The sequence below is a fragment of the Cricetulus griseus genome, chromosome 3 (genome assembly GCF_003668045.3).
Source record: "Cricetulus griseus strain 17A/GY chromosome 3, alternate assembly CriGri-PICRH-1.0, whole genome shotgun sequence".
Lineage (NCBI taxonomy): Eukaryota > Metazoa > Chordata > Mammalia > Rodentia > Cricetidae > Cricetulus > Cricetulus griseus.
Window position 1 is genome coordinate 42,538,332 of NC_048596.1, and position 21,226 is coordinate 42,559,557.

General features: G+C 44.0%; 2 protein-coding genes across 4 annotated transcripts in view; one reads left to right on the forward strand and one right to left on the reverse strand.

The window, feature by feature from the left end:
- LOC100751894 (nicotinamide riboside kinase 1) overlaps positions 1–7,648 on the reverse strand; it is a 27,034-nt gene extending 19,386 nt beyond the window's left edge. Inside the window, exons 1-2 of one of the 3 annotated variants that reach the window (XM_027406554.2) lie at positions 7,469–7,639; positions 3,080–3,143 (exon numbers count right to left, since the gene is read on the reverse strand). In XM_027406554.2, the coding sequence (XP_027262355.1) occupies positions 3,080–3,108 (29 nt within the window). In that variant the 5' untranslated portion in view covers positions 3,109–3,143; positions 7,469–7,639. Of the gene's footprint in view, positions 1–3,079; positions 3,144–7,468 lie in introns of all 3 variants that reach the window. The other 2 variants (XM_027406553.2, XM_035441932.1) reach the window with 2 other exon arrangements.
- A 75-nt stretch (positions 7,649–7,723) lies between these two features.
- Positions 7,724–21,226, forward strand: part of Ostf1 (osteoclast stimulating factor 1) — a 50,399-nt gene continuing 36,896 nt past the window's right edge. The window contains exon 1 of the mRNA XM_027406552.2: positions 7,724–7,920. Within this exon, the coding sequence (XP_027262353.1) occupies positions 7,887–7,920 (34 nt within the window). The 5' untranslated portion in view covers positions 7,724–7,886. The remainder of the gene's footprint in view (positions 7,921–21,226) is intronic.

Genomic DNA, 21,226 nt, shown 5'->3' on the forward strand with positions numbered 1-21,226 from the left:
CACCTTGACATCTGGAGGCATAGGTCCCCATCTAACTTGTGTGTCCTGTTTCTTTCTATACTGCATGAGAGGGGCATTTCTCTAGCCAACCTTTCTTTCCTTTTTGGGTTTTTCTTTTAAAACAGGTGTTGCTCTGCAGTCCATATTGACCCCCTAACTGGGTAGTTCAGGCTGCACCGGAATTTACTGGGAACTTTTTGCTCTGTCCTCCTGAGTGTTGGGATTACAGGTATTAGCCACATGCCTGGCTTTTTCTATTTTTTTTTTTTTTTTTTTGCAGAGAGGTGATTAGCTCAGTCACATCCAAAGGGTCCATGAAAGAATTCAGGGTCATTGTGAATTTGAAAGGAAAGAAATTACACCATTTACACTAACTAAATTCTAACAGGTAATTAGCAGCTCCTTTTATTATAAGTAGTAAATTACAGTAGTAATGATGCCTTCGACTTGGACATCTATAAGAACTGCACCCCTTTTCACTCTGAGACGCAGGAGAGCAGGTATCTTGAAGAATCACAGGTTCTCACTATTGTTTCAAGCTTACAGAAGCTGTTTATTAGACTAGCAATGAACTATCAAGAGGTCACAGATTTGTTTACAAATATATATATTTTTTCGAGACAGGGTTTCTCTGTGTAGCTTTAGAGCCTATCCTGGCACTCGCTCTGGAGACCAGGCTGCCCTTGAACTCACAGAGATACGCCTGCCTCTGCCTCCCGAGTGCTGGGATTAAAGGCGTGTGCCACCAATGCCCCACTTTTTTACAAATATTTTATACCTGTACTTTAATACAATTGACTTTCTTTGTATTCCTGTTTTTCATTTTGTGCATTTAAATTCACTCAGAAAAGAGGCCAAGATTTCACCACACCCCAAATGTTCACAGTACAAAGCTCCTGACTGGACATCTGTTGGCAAGAACCCATGATTAGTTCTGGGTGAGAGCAACCAGATCATGTTTATAATCTAAAGAAAGAAACACGTTCATCAAAAGTACTTGTTGTGAGGCTGGGCATGGGTGGTGTGTGCCTTTAATTCTAATGCTCAGGAGCCAGGGCAGGTGGGTCTCTTGTGAGTTCAAGCCCACCCTAGTCTACAAAGTGAGTTCCAGGCCAGCAGGGGTTACATAGTGAGACCCTGTCTACATTTAAAACAAAAAAGCAAAAACAACCCCAAACCACCAAAAAAGACCCAATTCCACAAAAGAACATGAGCAACAAAACCCAAACAAAATGCTTATTGGATATAAATCATGTAATCATTATCACGTAATGCAATTGTAAATATGTAAATACCTTACATTGTATCATTATCATGTAATATAATGTAAACATGTAAACACTTTATCAAGTAAATACCTTATACCTGCAAAGTAGAAGATATTAATAATAATGTCCATTTTACCTTACAATGCACAGGTAGGTAGGGTATGGGGCTGTTACTCTATATACTGAGAACACTGATATGACCTTTTCTTTTTTTTAACAAAAAATGTCTATAAACCATACTGCAAGTCCATATTCAAGATACCAAGCTTTTGTTTAAAAGGAGGAATCTACTATGATCTGAGCAATCTGGTCAGAAAATGTGTCATTTCTTACACTTTCTCTTTAAGATCGGATAATTAAATCACCAACAAACAGACCCCTTCCCACTGATTCAGCTGCAGCCACAGAGAAGACAGCACTTTGCTTAGGAGTCCTGCAGGGAATGGACCAGCTGGGAACGAGTTTCATCATCGAACACGGAGCCTGTAATCCACATTTGGAATGTGGCCATCCCAGGTGACACCTCAGGACCTATTCCTTCCCCTTCAGCAAGCTCAGAACCTCCTTTACACAAGCTCTCCCCACCCCAGGGAAGAGATCCAGACCCCACCCCAGGGAAGAGCTCCAGTGGCTGCTTGATGCCATTCCTTTTCTTGTTTACAAATAAATGGATAGCTTCTCTTGTAAATAGGAGGGTGCAGAAGTACAGGCGGAAGCTGAAAACAGTGTTTATAATCAAACAAGATGACAACACTTCCATAACAAGGTGCTACTAATACTCCATATTCCAGCTGAGGAAAGAAGCAGGGCTTAGGAAGCTGCTTACCGCTGGAGTGGGAAGCCAAGTTTAACGACAGCATGGCTGTCTCATCATGTGTAGTCCTCCCCCTCCCCCCACCCCTTACCCCCACCCCAGATTGAACTGGTAGATGTGGTAAGAAAGTTAGAAGATTATAATTAGGGCATGATGACCTACTATGGGAGAGTGGCAGGGAGTGTGAAACGAAGCGGAGGACAAGAGTACCACAGCTTTGGTTCTGAGCAGACAGGAGCCACAACAAAGCGCAGTCTGATGTCCAGCTCACTCTTAATTTGCTTTGTTGTTGTTTTTTCCTGTATCTGATGCTGGGGTTAGAACCTAGGACCTCACACATGCAGGCAAATGCTCTGCTACCAACTACACCCAGTGCCATCCGACTCCTAGGATTGATTCCTTCGTGATGTAATATAATAACACAGCAGATTTCCTCCCTCAAATTACATTTGTAATATCTCAATTGATATTACAGAATGACAGACACAACCCGGGAGCAGGACAAATAATATCTTCCCAGTGGCCGTTGATGTCACATTTGCACATCAGCCTCTGGTGCCACAGGTCAGATGACCACGCAATTTAGAATACTTGGGATTCGTGGTTAATATCACACCGGGGCAACACAAGCTAGCCTAGCCAAATAGTACACCTGGTTGCCCTAAAGGTGGGGGAAGAGGACTGGAGGAAAGGAAACCTGTTATACTCCCAGGTCAAAAGCTGGGCATAAAAAAAGAAGGGAGTGTTATATTTAACAATCACTCTCAACCTCATGTCCAGCGTCAGCTCCAGTAAACAAATGGAAATGTTGGTAACACTGATGGCCCTACCTCTTCCTTGGGGGGGGAGGGGGGGGGGACACCCAGGCCCCTCCCACTGATGGTCATGCAGCAGCCTGGGACTCAGAAGTCCCCACAGCTTTCTCCACCATGTTCACATGAGACACCATCTGGACATCTCCAGTGTCTTGCCAGCTGTTTATGGAGGAACTACTCACCCGCCAATTCCAATGACAAATGTTTTCATAATTGGCCTTGGAAATCACGTCTTCTTAATATTTTCTAAAATATAAATACATATAAAATAAAATCAGAGTTAGTCTTGAAAAGCAATAACAACCGAGAGGGGATCAATGGCCTCAACCCCATATTCCCCACTGTCTGGCTTCCTGTTGCCAATGGTTGGGGTTTTCTCAGGGCCTGTTAACTAATGTCACGATTGTGTGACCTATTTCCCTGGGTTACCTTATGATAACTATTCTTAGTTGTCAACTTGACTACATCTAGAATGAACAAAAACCCAAGCAGCTAGGCACACCTGTGAGGGATTTTTTTCTCTTACTTAAGTCATTTGAAGTAGAAAGACCCACTTTTAATCCAGATATTCTGAGTGGGAAGATACAGCTTCTGCAGGCAGCCTATATAAGGGTCATGGAAGAAAGAAGGGTGCTTGCCGGGCGTTGGTGGCATATGCCTTTATTCCCAGCACTAGGGAGGCAGAGGCAGGTACATTTCTGTGAGTTCGATGCCAGCCTGAACTACAGATCGAGTTCCAGGGCAGGCTCCAAAAGCTACACAGAGAAACCCTGTCTTGAAAAATCAAACAAAGAAGGGTTCTCTTTTTACCTGCTTGCTCTTGTGGGCAAGTTCATTACTTCACTGATATTAGAGCCTGTTTCTTTGGAACTCTGGCATATACTGAAGACAAGCTGAGACATCCAGCCTCATGGATTGACAGACTACTGGATTCTTGGACCTTCTGTTGGTAGACAGCCATTGTGACTAGATGGACTATAGCCAATTTAATAAGTCTCCTACATGTTTCTTTTTCCTATAGGTTTTGTTCCTCTAGAGAACTCTAAGATACCTCTCTATGCCCTTCCTGCTTGACTAATAAGAGAAGGCACTGCCACCAGAGGCAGAGACAAAGAGAAGTCAGTCTGTCTCTCATTCCACCCCCTCTCTCTCTGAAAAGCTTTCACTGGTACAGTATAAATTCTGAAGCTTTGCAGAAGTACAAACTGTTCCAGACTGGAATGACATAAATCCATTTCTAGAAAGGCCAGGAAGGAAACTAGATCAACTAAGCGAACACCTTCCTATCATCATCAGAGGCTCTGAAATGCTTCATTATCAAGAGCACAAAAGGATGTTAGATGTGTGCTGGCTCATCAGGCTCTGATGGCTAACCCATGTCATCCATATTGATGTGCTATGGAAAAGCCATGCATTTGCTGTGTACAGTTACTGGAAAATACTGGTCCCCTTCCTGCTCAACATATATCTGCACACACATCAGGATACTGCCTCAATTACATAGGATTTAAGTAATGACTGTGGCTGTGGTACTAGAAAGACTTAAGGGGGTTACCTGTGTGGGAACTCTAGCAATTCAGAGATGAGGGAATGAGGTAGAAGAACCTAGTTGTAAAATTCTTTGGGTAAGAAGGGTGGAAACTCTTGCAGTCAAATACAAGGAATTGCAAGGCTGTGTTTTCTCTCTCAAATCAAAACAGCACCCCTACCCCAAAGCCCAATGACCTGAGTTACTCTCTACTAGCTTGGGAATAGGGGTTCTATCCCCAGAACTCACATGGAAGGAGAGAACTGACCCTTCTGAGTTGTCCTCTGACCTCTGCCCACGTGCATGACACTCATGTGCCCACATATATACTAAAGAAATAATTGAAAAGTTTAAAATCCAGGCACCCAGGTCTACATTAGTTAGCAACCTGGGACTATCCAAAGCAGTGTTTGGGTAAATGCTGGACCTATCTCACCAGCAACAGCAAGTGATGATGCAGGAGGGGAGGAGAACCGGGCCATGCAGAAACAAGGCTGGGGCCAGGCTGAGTGGCTAGTGCAACAGTGAGCGGGCTAAAAATCCCTGAAGCTGTCCATTTCAAAATCTGTTGGATACACAAGGCAGTCCACTCCACATTCAGACATGGCACCAGCAACTTCCATTTAATTGTAAGTTAGGGCCTCTTTAAATATGGTTTGAGGGGCTGGAGAGATGGCTCTGTGGTTAAGAGCACTGGCTGCTCTTCCAGAGGACACAGGTTCAATTCCCAGCATCCACGTGGCAGCTCAAAACTGTTATTTTAGTTCTGGGGACTCTATGTCCTCACATAGACATACATAAAACAAAACACCAATGCACATAAAATAAAAAATAAATGACCCATTTAAAAAACAAATAAATATGGCTTAAAACTCAGATTTTGAACAAATTATAATCAAAAGTTGCCAAGCTGGTGGTGGCACACACCTTTAATCCCAGCACTTGGGAGGCAGAGGCAGGTGAAGCTCGGTGAGTTGGATGCCAGCCTGCTCTACAAAGGGAGTTCCAGAACAGCCAGGATGTTACACAGAGAAACCTTGTCTCAAACCTCCCCTCTCTCCCACAAAAAGAGTTGCCATGCTTTGCATATATCTATACCTATATATATGCTGAAGGGTTTTTTGTTTGCTTGTTTATTTTGGAATCTTTTCATGTGGCTCAGCCTGGACTTAAAGTGACTATCTAGTGGAAGATGGATGACCTTCTATTGATCTTGCCTCTTCCAGTCAAATGGTGGGATTATAGGTATCTGCCTCTAACTCTGCCCTTGCAACAGAGTATGTCATGAAGCACACACAACTTGGAGTAAAGATAAACTGTAAATCTTATGAGGTCTCTGGAGATGTTTCTTTTGAACATCCAGAGGCCTTTTGAAATTTCTAGAGTCACGAAATCAGGGTGTCCTGTCTCACCTTGAATCTCATGTAGTATTTATGCAGTATCTTTTCCTCAGCAGCTGAGAACATTTTTCCAAGGAGCAGGGAGAAAAGACTGAGACAGGAGCAAGCCTTTACTGAGTCCCTTGTTTATTCTTTTGGTTTTTTGAGACAGGATTTCTCTGTGGCTTTGGAGGCTGTCCTGGAACTAGCTCTTGTAGACCAAGATGGTCTCGAACTCACAGAGATCCGCCTGCCTCTGCCTCCGGAGTGCTGAGATTAAAGGCATGTACCATCACTGCCAAGCTCTATTTTTTTTAAATTTATTTATTATTAATATCATTTTGTGACAGAATCTCACTATGTAGGCCTTCTGGTCATGAACTTGCATAGTAAAGGCTGCTTCTGTGGCAAGGCTACCTGGGATCATAGGCATGCAAGCCTAAGACTGGCTCATTTGCAGAATTTTTTAAAAAATACTTTTGGCTTACTCTCAGTGAAATGTTGAATCTTCCTCATAGTTGGCTTTTTTTTTATATTTGATCTATTCCACTTCTGAACATGGTTTACTTTGAATTCTAAAGTACAGAGTGATTCCCAGGGGCACGCGAGGAATCAGCAGGAACTCCACCACAAATCTGACCCATGTGCTCTTCAGATGAGCTTTAGACATGTTTTCAGGACTTCTGTCTCCTGTGTTTTATTCAACAGTGACCTGATATTCTCCCATGAACAGAACAATCTCGTGCTACTAATTTAACTTTGCCCTTTTGGGAAACAGAAATTACTCACTTTTTAAAGAAACTAGCCTTCAGTAGACACTTTGACACTCCATTTTATGAAGGTTCTTTTTATAAAAAAATTTGCTTTATTACATTTGTATTTATGTTGTATGCATGTATGTGGACAGGTACATGACATGGCTCACCACAGTACACATGCAGAGGTCATAGGTCTACTTGTAGGTGTCAGTTCTCTTTGCATCACATGGTTGCTGAAGACTGAACTCTGGTCATCCGGTTTGGCAGCAAGGGCAGTTGAACCATTTTCTGCAGTTTCTTACATAATCAGGATTTTCATTTTTATTTTTCTTTCCCCTAATGCATAACAATGTGAGTTGATGTGTGCATAAATACAATATCATGAGATGAGCTGTTAGGTTAGGCTTGGGCAACTTTTGTAAAGTACCAGACAGTATATAGTTTTGGTGTTGTGGGTAACTACTCAACTCTGAAGTTGTAATGAGAAAGCGGCCACAGTCAATGCATAAGAACCAGCATGGTGTATTCTAAGAAAATTTTATGGACTCGGAAATCTAAGTTTCCCCTAACTTTTGCGTGCCACATGCCACAAAATACTGTGCTTTTTGCTTTTGCCTCAGCTATTAAAAACACCAAAAACATTCTTAGAAGGTAGCAAGTGGGTTGGAGTTTGTTAACCAAATGCTGCAAAAAGGAGCGTCCTGTCCCGTGGGAATCCAGACCCGATTCCCCTACCTGCAAATATGTGATCACCTAGAGCTAGCGCCTTTACAGTAAAGACCGGTCTCAGGCGCGCGAGTCCCCTCGCGGTTTCCCTAGACGCAATCAGGTTCCAGGTCCAGCGCAGGAGGCTCTGGAAGGTGCCAAGGCCTCGGCGAGGCTACGTAGCTGGCAGTGAGTACTCACCGAAGCGGGTTCGAGTCCTCCCCGGCAGGGCCGCGGAACAGGTCGCACGAGGGTCCCAAGGGAACCACTGCCTCGGACTGTGCAGCTCTCTACCTGCTTTTCGGTCCCCACCAAGCAAGGCCTGGGGGAGTGGCCGTCATGGGGCTCCTCCCCCACCGAGGAGAGCCGGGTCCCAGCGCTCGGAGCAGGCTGGACCTCCGAGGCTCCGCCTGGCTCCCCGCCGCAGCCAATCAACGGCCGGCGAGGCGCGGCCACTTCCTGGTAGGAAGGCAGGGCGGTCTGCGGAGCTCGCTGGTCCGAGTGTCCCGCATCGGCTGCGCGCGGGTCCCGAGTGGCCGCAGCCAGCGCAGGCTTGGCGCCCAGTTCCCGTCTGCGTGTGGGGCTCTCGCGGCTGAGCCTAGCCGCTCCGCCTAGCGCCATGTCCAAGCCACCTCCCAAACCGGTCAAACCAGGTAAGAGCTCTGCGTGCCGCTCGTGCGGGTCTCCAGGCTGCGGGTCTCTAGGCTGCGGGGCGCCGAGCTGGAGTTCCCGAGGAGCGCCCTCGGGCTCCCCCCCCGCCCTGCTCGCCAGGACGTTCCAGCGGAGTGGTGGTGGCAGCACCTAGGTCGCGGCCACTTCCTCATAGCTCGGCGTGTCGCTGTCAAGTTGGAGTTCTTGACCGGCGGGCGAACGGGAAGTGCGCTGCGGCTGGGTGGGGTTTGCGCTCGCTGCCTGCGGGGCCCGGAGGAGAGCGAGCCGGGGATCCGGGCTCTCCGGGTAGGTTTGGAGAACTGCATCCGCGCTGCCAGCGGGACAGTTTGGATCCCGACCCTCTAGACTCTTCGCTTTAGGCAGTGTCGTTCTGTCGTACGTCCCAGTGCCTTGCTTAGGGTGACTCTGGAGGACTTCAACTGGAGAGAGCACGAAGTTCCTCAAAGCAGTTTTCTTGACCACTCTTCCTGGTTCACTTTTTAAAAGTTGTTCTTAGAGTGTTTTCTGTGGTGTGGAGAAACGAGATCGTTTAAAGGGACTGCTATATTTCAGTTCGGCTTAATAAACTCGTAGGAGCTTCCTCTGGATAGGTAATTGCCAGGCAAGAATAGTAGAAAGTGGGAGATTAATACTGATGAATTCCCAGCCCCTTTCTTCCAATCTGCAAACTTGGTATTGCAAAGGCTGAAACTTGAGCCATTTACATCATCCTTTATGGCAGCTTACGATGCTTCAGTATTCTTTTACCCCCAGGAGTTTTTTTTTTTTTCTAAGTGTCAGTCACTCCAAATTTAATAATTATTCAGTTTTATTCTTTTGTGGTTGCATCAAGCCCCCGAATTTGAAAAATAATGCACACACATTTGTGAAACAGACATTTTCTGACGACTTCGATTTTTCGAGGCCGAGGGTGAAGGAAGTGGCTCAGACTGGCTTTGGCCTGAGCAGAGTCAGGGCGGTGCTGGTTTGCTGCTTTCGATGTGAAATCTGAGAAGTTTGCAATTTGCAATTTAGATGCGGATGTATGAGGTGGCAGTTTTGTAAACTCAGATGTAAGTCAGGACCTCAAGTGTACAGCTATGCTGAGTTCTTTGATAGCTAAACAAAGTGCTCGATTTTGAAGAATGTCCCGAGAATCAGGTCGTGAGGTTTTTCATACCGGCAGACACATTAAAAGTGAAGTCCATATTGCATCTGTGAGTGCTGGCAGGAACCTGCCTTCCTGTATGTGATTGTGAACTCCTGTGGTCTCGCACCCTTGGGTGTGGCTTAGGACTCATCCTATTACTAAGTGGAGATATGCACTGTGAACTAGTTTTGTTGTCTACATCTCTGCTTTTTCCTCTAGTAAGCCAGAAAACACACAGCTAAACATTTTTACTATTTAGAGAGAACTCACAGGGATTTACAAGTGAGGCCCAGACATAAATAAGTAAAGTTGCCATGAAAATCAGTTTGTTGGCTTAGTATATGCCAGAATTCCAAACTGTGTGCTTGCAGACAGAAACCTTTATTATCATATTGGCCCATATGTACAGTGTGGTAGGTCATGGTCTAGTCACTCTTACATGTTTGAATTCATTCACTTCTTCCGGCAACTGTATCAGGTCAGTACCATTTTTATACCCATTGTCCAGTGGGGAGTCAAAGAGAAGTCACATAAAGTTAACTCATCTCTTGTCAGCAGTGGGGTGGTGATGAATGGAGCATGGAGGAGTGGAGCTCAGGTAGTCTGACTCCAAGCTTTGTGCTTTTCCCCCATGTGAGGGGCCCTGAATATTTTACAGCTGGCTAGGAATCTAAGGTTACAGCCAGACTGCCTTATACAGAGGAGTGTTGAACACCCCTCGTTAGTGACAGCAGGTGTCCTGTACTTCCCTTGTACTCCAGGCAAGTCACAGGGGGGAAGGTCTCCAAAGAAACCTGGCATTTATGAGAACATACTTAAGGTTTAATTTTTCATTTATTGCTTTGTTTACCCCCCTCCCTCATCCCAAAATATTTTTAAAAATTCATATTGTCAGAGAGTTGGGGGAGAGGAGAAAGAAAAAGGTTTGGGTTAGAGAGAGAAGAGTAAGAAGAAATGAGAAGAAAAGTAAGCTGATAGGCACAGATGTCATAAAGCTCCTGTAAAATTACTGAACCCAGTTGTCACTTGTTTCTCAGCTTCAGGCACCCGGATGAGAGACCAATGGTAAGGTCCCCAGTGCTCAGGAAATTAACATGTGTTGCTTGTTCTGGGAAGCAGTTACTTTAATGGCACTGAGATCTGAGACAAAATTTCCCACAGATTCTCTTCATCTGTTGGACTGGATATCTGTACAAGAAATAGCAGAGGAATAAGACAGCATGACTCCCAATTTAATGGGCAACATTGCAAATACAGGAGCTAGATGAGGGAGCAGAGGGACAGAGGAGGACTCACTGTAAGAGTCTAGTTGTGTCTTACTTATTTTTCCTGCTGCAGTTTAAGAGACTAAGGGTTTCTTTTGGCTCACAGTTTGGGAGGGATAGTCTACCACAGCTGGGAAGTCCTGGAGGCAGGAGTGTGAGGCAGCTGGCCACATTGCATCTGCAGTCAAGAAGCAGGGGGGGATGTATGCTCCTGCACAGATAGCAGCTTAGTTTTTATCCAGATAGAGTACCCAAACCCCGGGAATGGTGCTGCCCTTGCCAAGGATGAGTCTTCACAACTCAGTTAACCTAATCAGGGTAAATCCTCCCAGGCATTCTTAAACGATGACCTAATCTAGATAATCCCCATAGGTAAATCTGGAAACTTGTCTCCTACATGATTCCTTCGCCTAATTTAAGTCAGTATAAACAAACCATCACAAATAGCAAGCAAGGGACATTAAACAACCGGGAGTAGGGCGGTTAATGCATCTTTCAGGCCAAACAGCCTGAACCCAGCAAGTGGCAGTTAGTGGAAGGAGGCTGCCCAGGCAAGTTCTGGTGAGATCCAGCCACATATGAACTGCCAGAGGACTGAGCAGAATCTCACTACTCCCCCACCCCCCATTTTTTTTTTTTTTCTGGCCCATGTCAAGAGTGTCCTTTAGACATTTCCTTTTTCTTTGTTCTTTTCTGTTTTCTGTCTATATTTGCTTCTTTCTCTGTTTCTTTTTGAGACGGGGTCTCACTATGTACCCCTGGCTGGCCTGGACCTCACTGAGCTCAGTCTGCCTCTGCTTTACTACCTTGTCTGGTCTTTTGTTTAGACATTCTTTACTGTTGTTGGCCTTGCACCAGGCTCTGGGGGTTCCCAGTAGCAAGAAGATAAAGTCAACAGGTAGATGGCTGATCAGGTCCTTTTATTTGTTTAATTGTTTTAAGAAGAAAAATAAAAAGCAAAAACTGAGCATGTAGTGGTGCATGTCTGGAACCCGTACTCAAGAGGAAGAGCCTAGCTATGTAGCTCCTACTCAAAAACAAACCATAAGTAATAAAATATATTTCTATTTTAGAATATTTGACACATACAGGTGATAAATATAGTAAAATTTCAGAAACATCCTTTATCACCTAAAGATAATACATGGTTTATATGAATAAACTTTCAGGTTTTATTTATTTTTCCCCTGTAAGTCAGTTTTTATTACAAAAGGGAAATAGTGGGCTGGAGAGATGGCTCAGCCGTTAAGATTACTGACTGCTCTTCCAAAGGACCCAGGTTCAATTCCCAGCACCCACATGGCAGCTCACAACTGTCTGTAACTCCAATTCCAGGGAATATGGCATCCTCAAACAAACATACATGCAGGCAAAACCCCAATGCACATAATACATAAATAAATAAATATTTTTAAAAAAGGAAAATAGAAGCCATTATCTTTAGAATGGTGTCCGAGTGTCAGTTTGAGATGTCTTGTTGTGGGGCTGGGATATGTTTCTATTCTATATTATCTGTATTATGCTTGAAACACCATTTCAATCACAGTTTATCCATGCCTTGTGTAGTATTTTGTCTGCTGTGGTGTTGCTTTTGGCCCCTGAAGGTTTGTCATTGAAACCTTCCCCCTACTCATTAGACATGGCCTCCTGACTCAGTCTTCAGTACCTTTGGAGTCCTGAGGCCTCTCAGTTAGTGCAGAGAGCTTTTATGTGGTTTCCAGCCACTCCAGGAGCCTTGCAAGGAGAGTGGCTATACCTAGCTTGAAGTTGTACAGGACAGAATTTAGTTCTCCCAGAGACTGAGAAATTGACTGATCCATGGGATAAGGAATGCACTGACCCTTGAGACCATCTCATTTTGGACAGATTTGGTGGCAGTCTACGGTATTTGGAGACCCAGTGTCTGACCTTGGCCATCTTCTCCAAATGGCTTATTGATTTTGGTGGTGAGAGGAAAGAAAGCAGCATAAATGTTTCATGTGTCCTGTGAAAATAAATCTGTGGAACTTAAAAGAAACTAGCCAGTGTTCTGTCTTCTTTGTTACTCATGATAAAAGCATGAAAGGTGTTGTATATATGCCCTTTAAATACAACTTGAGAGGAAAAGAGTCTCCATCTAAATGGTCTCAACTATTGTGTAACCCATCCCTGCGTAAATAATGGAATCAATGGTGTGTGTGTGTGTGTGTGTGTGTGTGTGTGTGTGTGTGTGTGTGTGTGTGTTGGGTTAAAGAGAAAGCCGTCTGCCTACTTTCTGGAAAATGGTTGTTTCACACGGAAAGTGAGATTGGAAGTGTTGAGTTCTAATCCTCGTTGCAGATGCATCTGAGGATGTGGTTTGGGTATTGGTTGGCTGTGGCTGATGAGCTTGTAGCTGTAGTTAAAGATGGCTAGGTGCTTCAAAAGAATGAAACAAGTTACCTGGTAACTTAGGTGGCCACCTTCCTGTCCTTGCCAGTCATTCCCTACTTTATTTTTAATACCCGAAGTACTTTTTGAGCGCTACAGGCAAGCTTCTCAACTTATTTTGGAGGCAGAAACTGAAGGGCAATTTTGCAGTTGTACATATTTTGTTCTTTTTTTTTTTGTGGTGGGTTTTTGTTTTTATTGTTTTTTTTTCCCCCCTGCCCTGAGACAGTCTCTATATAGCCCTAGCCATCCTGGAACTCACTCTGTAGACTAAGAATGACTCAAACACAGAGATTCACCTGTCTCTGCCTCCCCAGTGCTGGGATTAAAGGCTCTCAGCCTTAGTTTTCTGTTGGGGAAGAAAGCTGTCACTTCAACCACATCTGCATTGAGGGGCTAAATACAAGTTTCCTACAAGCTGCCTACCAGAATCTGGCCCTAAGGTAGCTGCTGTCAGAAGTAGGAGCTGCTGCTGTGGCAACTGCCACCATCCTCTTTCTGAGAAACCCTCCCCTTCCACAGGGGTTCTGCTTCTTGCTGAATACCTTCCTTCCCCTTCTGGAGAGCCAAATCTGTAACTAGATGTTGAGGCTTAGGGGTTCTTTGGGAACCCTTGGTTCCTAGGACTTGATTCTGCTTGTTGGGGGCTCTATTTTGTGTAAAAAGCTCTTGCCTGTTTCCTGGGGTGGGGGTCTCTGATGTTGTCTGCTCTGGACTTCCTTTTGACTGGTATCTAGATCCCCAATGCTCAAACTGTCCTTAACCCTTGTTATTTGCCACTGTTTTACTATCTAGATACCTGCCCAGTTGGGTCCTTTGCATTTCACAGTGGGCCTGGAGGTCTCTCTGCTTTTGGGTAGGCTTTGGTGTGGGCTTGCTTCTCTCTTCAGGCCCCATCTTAGACAGACCCTAATGGCATGGCCAGCTTGTTTGGGCATGATGGTGGCACCTTAAGGCACCAGGGCCACAGGCCTAGGCAGCTTTACCAGAGCATCTTGCTTAGGGTTATCCCAGTCTTCCTCACTCATAATAGTTAGAACTCGGTTTCCTTTTTTCTCTGCCCATGGGTCCTGAGGATGAATCCATTGCTTATCTGATAGTAAGTGGACCATGAGTGTTAACCCAATCAGTGATCTTTTGTAGTTCCCCAGCTCTAAAATACTTATAGAAGGTAAGAGTCTGGGATATAGCTCAGCTAGTAGAGTGCTTGCCAAGTGTGCGCAGACTCGAGTTCCACCTCCAGTGTCATATAAACCAGGCATAGTGGTGCACCCTGTAATCCCAGCACGGTAGGCAGAGGAAGGAGGATCAGAACCTCAAGGCCAGATTCACTGACATGGCAAGTTTGGGGCTAGCCTGTCTCAAAACAGACAAAAGATGTATGTATACAGTAAGTAAAAAATCTGCTTCTGGAAAGGAACTCCTGAATAGTAAGCGGCTCTCTGATGGCAGGATTCAGGAATGGAAACCACCCAAGAATGGACATTAGAGCCCCAGGCTATACACTGTAGAGGAAGAGGCCGCTTACAGAAATGAAAAATACAACCCAGCTTCGAGATTAAGTTCTAGTCCTGAGTTTTCAATTAACTTGCTAGGTGACCTTGGCAAGTCACAAGACCACTCTGGACTTCAGTTTCATCATCACATCTTAAATCTGATTCCAGCTTTACTTCATTGCATTGGACTGGTCTTTTACATAATTTCTCATATTTCTGAATGATTTCGTGCGCACAGCTTCTCATAAACCCTTGGATTTTTTGGTTATTTGCTACCTACCCCTAGCTGTGCCTGCTGCTTAGTGTCGTGTGAATCCACACTTCTGGGGAGATGGAATGCTCCAGGTCAGGAGTTCCATGGCTGGTATGAGAGGGAGGAGAGGATGGCACACAGACTAGGGTGGGGTACAGTGTATTGATAATTAGATCTGATCCCATTCACTTATTCTGCCTGTGTAGGATACGGTTTTGTTTACAGCTAACTGGAGAAAGAACATTGGGAGCCTGGCAGGATGATTCTAATGAGACTGTTGTAAAATGTAATGTGCATGTGTGACTGCCAAGACAGGTTATTTATTTTTCTTTGTGACTTATTTACTTATTAAACTAATATTTTTATGATTTGAGAAATTTTTACAATTTATTTTGATCATATTTCATATACTGTTCTCCCAGCTCATTCCAGACCTAACCTTTACCCACCCTGCCTCCTCCCAGCTTCCTGTCCCCCTTCCTTTTTTTTTTTTTTTTAAAATAACCCACCGAATCCAATTTATGCCACCTCTGCCTCTATACTCACAGCTTTGGGGCCATACTCTGGAGTGTGGTCAACCTAGCAGGAGCCACACCCTTAAAGGAAATGTCCTCCCTCCCTGCAGAAGCCTCAACCCATGCAGGATTTTGTGTTTAGCAAATGTCAGCTCTGTGGGCAGGAGCTCTAGGAATATGACTTGTAATTTTCAGAAACTCATTCTCTGTGTAAAGTGTCCTTTAGAGTTCACCTTTGTGGGCACTCCCAACTTATCTTTCTGCCTCTGTTAAATGTGACGTCTTAAACAATGGGCTCAAGGTCAGACTTGCTTTACAGGAATTCCCATTCCGATTCTAGGCAAGAGGGTTTTCATTGCTGATCTTTCATCAAAGGGATGAGAAGTCTTTCCCTAAAAGGGTCCATGTGTTAATCTGCATTGATGTGTGTCTCACTAAGAAACTGAAAACCTATTTTCTTCCATCCCCACTCCCTGACTACTAAGTAAACAACTCTTAGACTTGGGGCTAAGAGATTAACTCAGGAATTTATAATTATAGTCACAGGAACAAGTTTCATTGCAGTGACTTTAGGATTCAAAAATTCTATTTTAGGGAGATTATAGTACTTTGAATATTAATTTGTTGGGATAGAAGGTGAGATGGCGGGCCACATTTGAATGTAGACAGTGAGTATAGAGGAGAGTGGATTCTGAGTTTATCTCTGAGCCTGTGGTTCGGGTGACGATGGTACGTGAGTGGGGCTACAGCCCTGCTAACGCTGGTTCTTCCATCTTCGCCCCGAGCCACTCCATTCACATATTACACAGCAAATAATGCCGCAAAACTAGGGCTTGAGAGGGAGGCAGGGTATCCATAGAGTGTAAGGGCAAATTCCATAGTCTTCTCCCACACATGTCTCCATACTCATAAATATGTGAAATGATGCTATGGGTATCCATCAATTCAAATGTCTTTTAAAGCAATCTATGAGCCTAGTATGGCCTCATAGGGGAGCAGGACCTTGCGTCTTATAGTGTCCTGGAGGTGAGGTACTGAAATTTGTTCTTTTTAGGGGTTGCCACCTCCCTTGTCAGCCCCTGAGAGAAAAGGGGGTTTCTATTGTGATTTACCCTATTCTGATTGTGGCCTCAGAAAACCCACATCTTTAGTGTAGCTGGTCCTGTACTCCAGGGAAATTCTAGAGACCTCTGCTCCCTTTGGCCTCTTCCTTCTTCCTAATCTGAGGTGGTTTGGGGAAGCACTATGATACTTCACCTAGTAAAGGTCACCTCTGGCCCTGTGGGGGCCACTTGGACTTACTGGGACTTTCCAGACCTGCTTATTTCTGTTAAAGCCCTTTGTCTCTATAAATGGTCTCAACTGTGAGGACCACAGCTCATCACCTGTCTGTCTGTCTGCTGCTTACTGGCCAGGGATGAAGAGATGAAGACTGCAGACCAGGCCCTGGAATGGAATGTCAGTGGAAACATTTTATTGCCACATTTCCAGGGCCACCATCCATTCTCGCTCCTCCTGTGACAGGTGTGGTACAGACCTCTGAAGTAATGCAGCGCAGTCTAGCAGTCTCTAGCTGAAAGCCAGTGTCGGGGTGGGGAGGGGGGGTGACTGCTCTGGACACTCGATGATTTCATGCAGATAGCTTCTCTGAGCCCCCCCACCCTAGTTGTGCCCCCTACCCAAAAGCAAAACAAAACAACAACTGAGCACTAGATAAAGGTCCTCACACACACTACTTTTGAGCAGTGTCTCTAGCCATCTTTTTATTTTGAGACAAGAGTCCTCACTCATTTGCTCAGACTGGCCTAGCCTGGCCTTGAATTTGCAATCCTCCTGCCTCAGCCTCCTAAGTGTTGCAGGACTTTGCTATCCGGCTGACTCCTTGAGACCGGGTCTTTGTGGCCTTTGTCGTGCTGCAGAGAAAAAATGGAATCCTTTTGTTTTTGGAAGAGGAAGGGCTCAGTTTTCAAAGTTATTGTTTGTTGATTCCCCTTCCCCCTTTTTATCATGAATTTTACATTTTGAGCATGCCTAGGTTTTATTTTGTTACACCAGAGTTTCATTATTAACTTTCTGCCACAGATTTGGCCACCCAGCCTAGGTACATTTTGGCCCCCAGCAATTCTTCCTGTCTCTCCCACACTGCAAACCCTTGTTTCGGTGCCAGGTTTCAAGAGTTCATTGGCCCTCAACACATTTCTAGGGTTCGTATGTATTGAATACGTTTCTTACAGCACTTTGTCTTGCTAGGGTGTGCCCATGGGAGCTAAGTTTAAGAGGGTTTCATTAACGCTAGTGTTCTAGTTATTTAAATCTGAAGTGTTTTTGTTGCTGTTTTTTTTTCTCCCCCCACAAATTGTCTAAACACTGGTTACACACATTAATACATGAAATGATCTGACCTGTTGTTTCAAATTACAGACCTCTCAGTAGTAGGACAAAATGTCTATAATTTGTTATAACTAGTGTACAGAAAGGGTGAAGGCAGGGGTATGGATACTTCAGGTAGAGGAGAGAAAATAGGAACAAAAACATTGGAGTGAATCACTGAACGGAAAGGGTTTTTATTTTAAATAAAATTATCTTTAGTTTTATGAAAATGTGTGTACATATATATGTGTGTGTGTGTGTGTGTGATATAGTGTGAACTATATTTCTTTTTGTGGGTCTGTTTCAAGCACTTGAAAGATTGCACACATAGGCTTAGACATATAAGTGTTTTAGTGATTGCTACACTAGAGTTGGTTATGCCTGCCTTCTCTGATTATGAGGGATTTATAAGAAGTTCCCAGCCATTGGAAATAATGTGGAAATCCACTAAAAGATAAAGTGCAAACACCCTTCCCCCTGCCTCTCTGATCTTGAGAAAGCCCTAGCACATGTTCATGCCCCATGCCTGATCTCTCACCCCTTTTTCCACCCTTTGCCTCAGGCACACTCATCTGGCGGTTGTCCCTGGAATGCACTTCCTGCCCTGCAGCCCCTGTGTACTCACACTGGTCTTTGTTCTGGGGCTTCATTTCTCTACTCTCCCTTTGCATGGGTACCTTATGTTATCATTCTAAATTGAAGTAGATGTTGCCTCCTGTAAGCTGTGCTGTTCTCAGTGCTCACTGATGTCTGTGAGTGTTTTTGCCATTGTAGGGATTTGTCTGCCTGCCATTTCTTTTCATGGCTGTTTCAGAGAGAAGAGGGGGGTCTATTAGTAGCTCCTGATAAATTGTACATGACTTCCAAGTTGTCCTTCAACAGGACATTAATAAAGAACATGTTTTCTTGTAATTCCTATTCGCTCTTGGCAGTTCATGACATAAAGGAAATAAACATGACTTGTAGTTCTGCTACCCAAGGAAATAGCATTTCATGTGTTTTTGTAGCTTTTCTTTATGCATGCCTTGCTGTACACTGCTAATTGCATGTACACCACAGCCAGTCTCTTATGTAATAGCAACAGAAGTTAGTTCCCCCAAAGCTGTGTTTTTCAAACATTACTGATCCTGGGACCTCGCATAGATGAGACAAGTACTTTCGATCATCCTGGCCTGGAATACTCGCTCTGCTGCCTGGTGGCTTTGAATGTGTGACCATACATCCTGCTTGAACCTTACAAGTATCTGGGATAATGGGCTGATGCCACCTGGCCTAGCTCAGAAACCATTTTTTTTTTTTTTTTTTGTAAGAAGATGATAAAAGTTTAAAGGTAGTGAGTGCATTCTAGAATTGTATACATGTACACATTATTGAGTGTTGTAAATCTATGAATTATTCTATATTCATGTCCCTAAATCTGTTTAAAAAGTACACACTTAAACTCATTTGCTTCTCCAGTACATCCAGGAGGTAATGTGTGTTCTGTTCCCTTAATTAAAGCATTGAGATATTTTTGCCAGGATATTGTATTCGATGCATTCCCTAATATACAAGACTAGAATTGGATAATACTGTTTTGTGTGAGTGACAGCAAAGACATGTGCATTAATCCCTAAGTGATGTACAAACACACACACTGACAACTAACAAGGACACATCTGTGTGAGAAGCCGTATGCACTACTTTATGTATGTTAATATTTTCACTCAGGAACCTGTGGGTTCTCTGAGGACTACCCAGTGCTGAGAGCTTGGGTTCTTCACCTTGACCTCAGTCATCTAGTCTAAGCCTGAACCCACAGCCCTAGGGAAGCTTTTTCCTTGTTTTATGGACCCAGACTAGGGACGTCCCATCCATAACTGTAGCTCCTCAGCTGTAAAATATGCAAGGATTCTTGCATGGTGCCTGGCCCATGGTAAATCAATGTCTTGTAAATGTGAGTTTAGAAGGGTCATGTAGTTTTCAGTGAATGGTTTTAGTGTTCGGGAATTTCCCCTCTTTGGTCTTGGATATGTAGATTCATTTGCCCAGCTAATGGTCTCCTACTGGAGGAAGCTGGGCCCAGCCTCATATGGGGTCTTTGTAGAGCCCATGGGCTGCAGCTCCCCTTGCTCTGCCGAAATGTGCCTTTGTCTAAGTTGTTCCTTTCAGAAAGGGCCATGGGATAGCAGGTTTTCTGTACAGGGGCAGATACCGAATCGTTCAGGCTTGGTGGGCTCCATGGGGTCTGTAGTGACTGCATGCAGTGAGAGAGTGAACCACACAGAATGCAAATGAACAGCTGTGTTCTGAGAAATGATAAGTGAATTCAGATCATTTTCATGCACTGGGAGTACTGTTTAAAACTGTAAAGCTATTACTAGGTTATGGGTCATATAAAACCAGGTATTGCTGTCCAAAGTCAGTTATTAGGCTTCTGCCTTTCACAGAAAATGGTCCGTATAGTTTCAGAACTGAAACCATTTTTGTCCACTGTTCCTCCCGGTCTCCTCAAACTATTGAGGAGTGCTTAGCAACCATCATCCCCTTTCTCTAATATTTAGTTACCCAGGGCATAGTCCACAGAGACCTTGTCATTTGGAAGTTTGAATCCTCTTCTTTTAGGATCTTTATATCGTATGTAGAAGAAATAAAAGTAGCCAGCATGTATGATCTTTCAAGAACTAGAAGTAACTAAGGTTGCTGAAGAGTAGAAGCAAATGAAAAAAAAATGGATTAGAAAGGCACACTGTTAATAAACAGAACCCTCTTGTCAGGAGACACACTGGCTACTGTTTGTAAAGCGCTCACCATTCCCACCCTGAAATCTTAAGACAAATTGCAAATTCTTCTGTCTTCCCACCCCTTTTTGGATTGGATAAGGGGATAGCAGTCAGTGAAGAGGTAGTGTTGGAATGAGAGGAACACAAACAGTGTTCATAGTTTTCTCTGTTGATTTGCTTTAATCCAAGAGCATGAGTATGTGGGAAGAAATGTATTCAGTTACATTATTCTTCACCTCCATAGCTCTTGGACATTCCTGTACCTCAAGTCCCACTGGTTTTCTATCTCTCTTTATTTTTGCAGCAGTTGGGCTTTTGTGGAATGATACACATGGAAATCCAAGCCAAGAAATGTATTCTGAGATGATCTCCCATTTGTGGGACTCCCATTTGGAGTCCACAAAGCCCCAGGGAGGCCTGTGTTGCCCCACAGAGCACAGCTGTTTCCTTTCACCTCGGGAGCTCAGGAGCGGAAAGATGGCTGTGGCTCTTGGATATTGTCCCTTAGACTCCTCTGTTTCGTTTCTGAGCAGAAAACATCCTGTTTCAGGGCCTGGAGAGATGAGTCAGCAGTTAAAAGTGCTTGCTGCTCTTGCAGAGGACCCGGGTTCACTTCTCAGCACCTGTCAGTCTTCAAGACTGTGACTTTAACTCTAGCCCCAGGGATCTGATGCCTCTCTCCCTCCAGAGGGCCCCTGCACTCACATGCACATACCCACACACAGATGTAAAGGATGCATGAACAAAAAGAAAACAAATCTAAAACTAAAAGCAACAGTTCTGTTTAGTTATGCATGAATGATAAAATACCAATGAGTGGTAGAAAACATTAAAGCTTTTACTTACCCCCAAAATATTAATAAAGGTATGACCCTTTCTTTTATGACCACAAAGTATATAAGATTAATATTGCTTTCATTTTCTTAGGAAAATAAAAAAAGCATATGTATATACCAAATTCATATTTTCTATTATTTTACATCAAATTATTTTCTTCCTTTTGAGACTCTATAATTGGTTGTACTATTTGCTTTTGAGGGAGAGGGAGAATATTGTGTTTTTAGTGAATAGCTGAATCTTAAAACTAA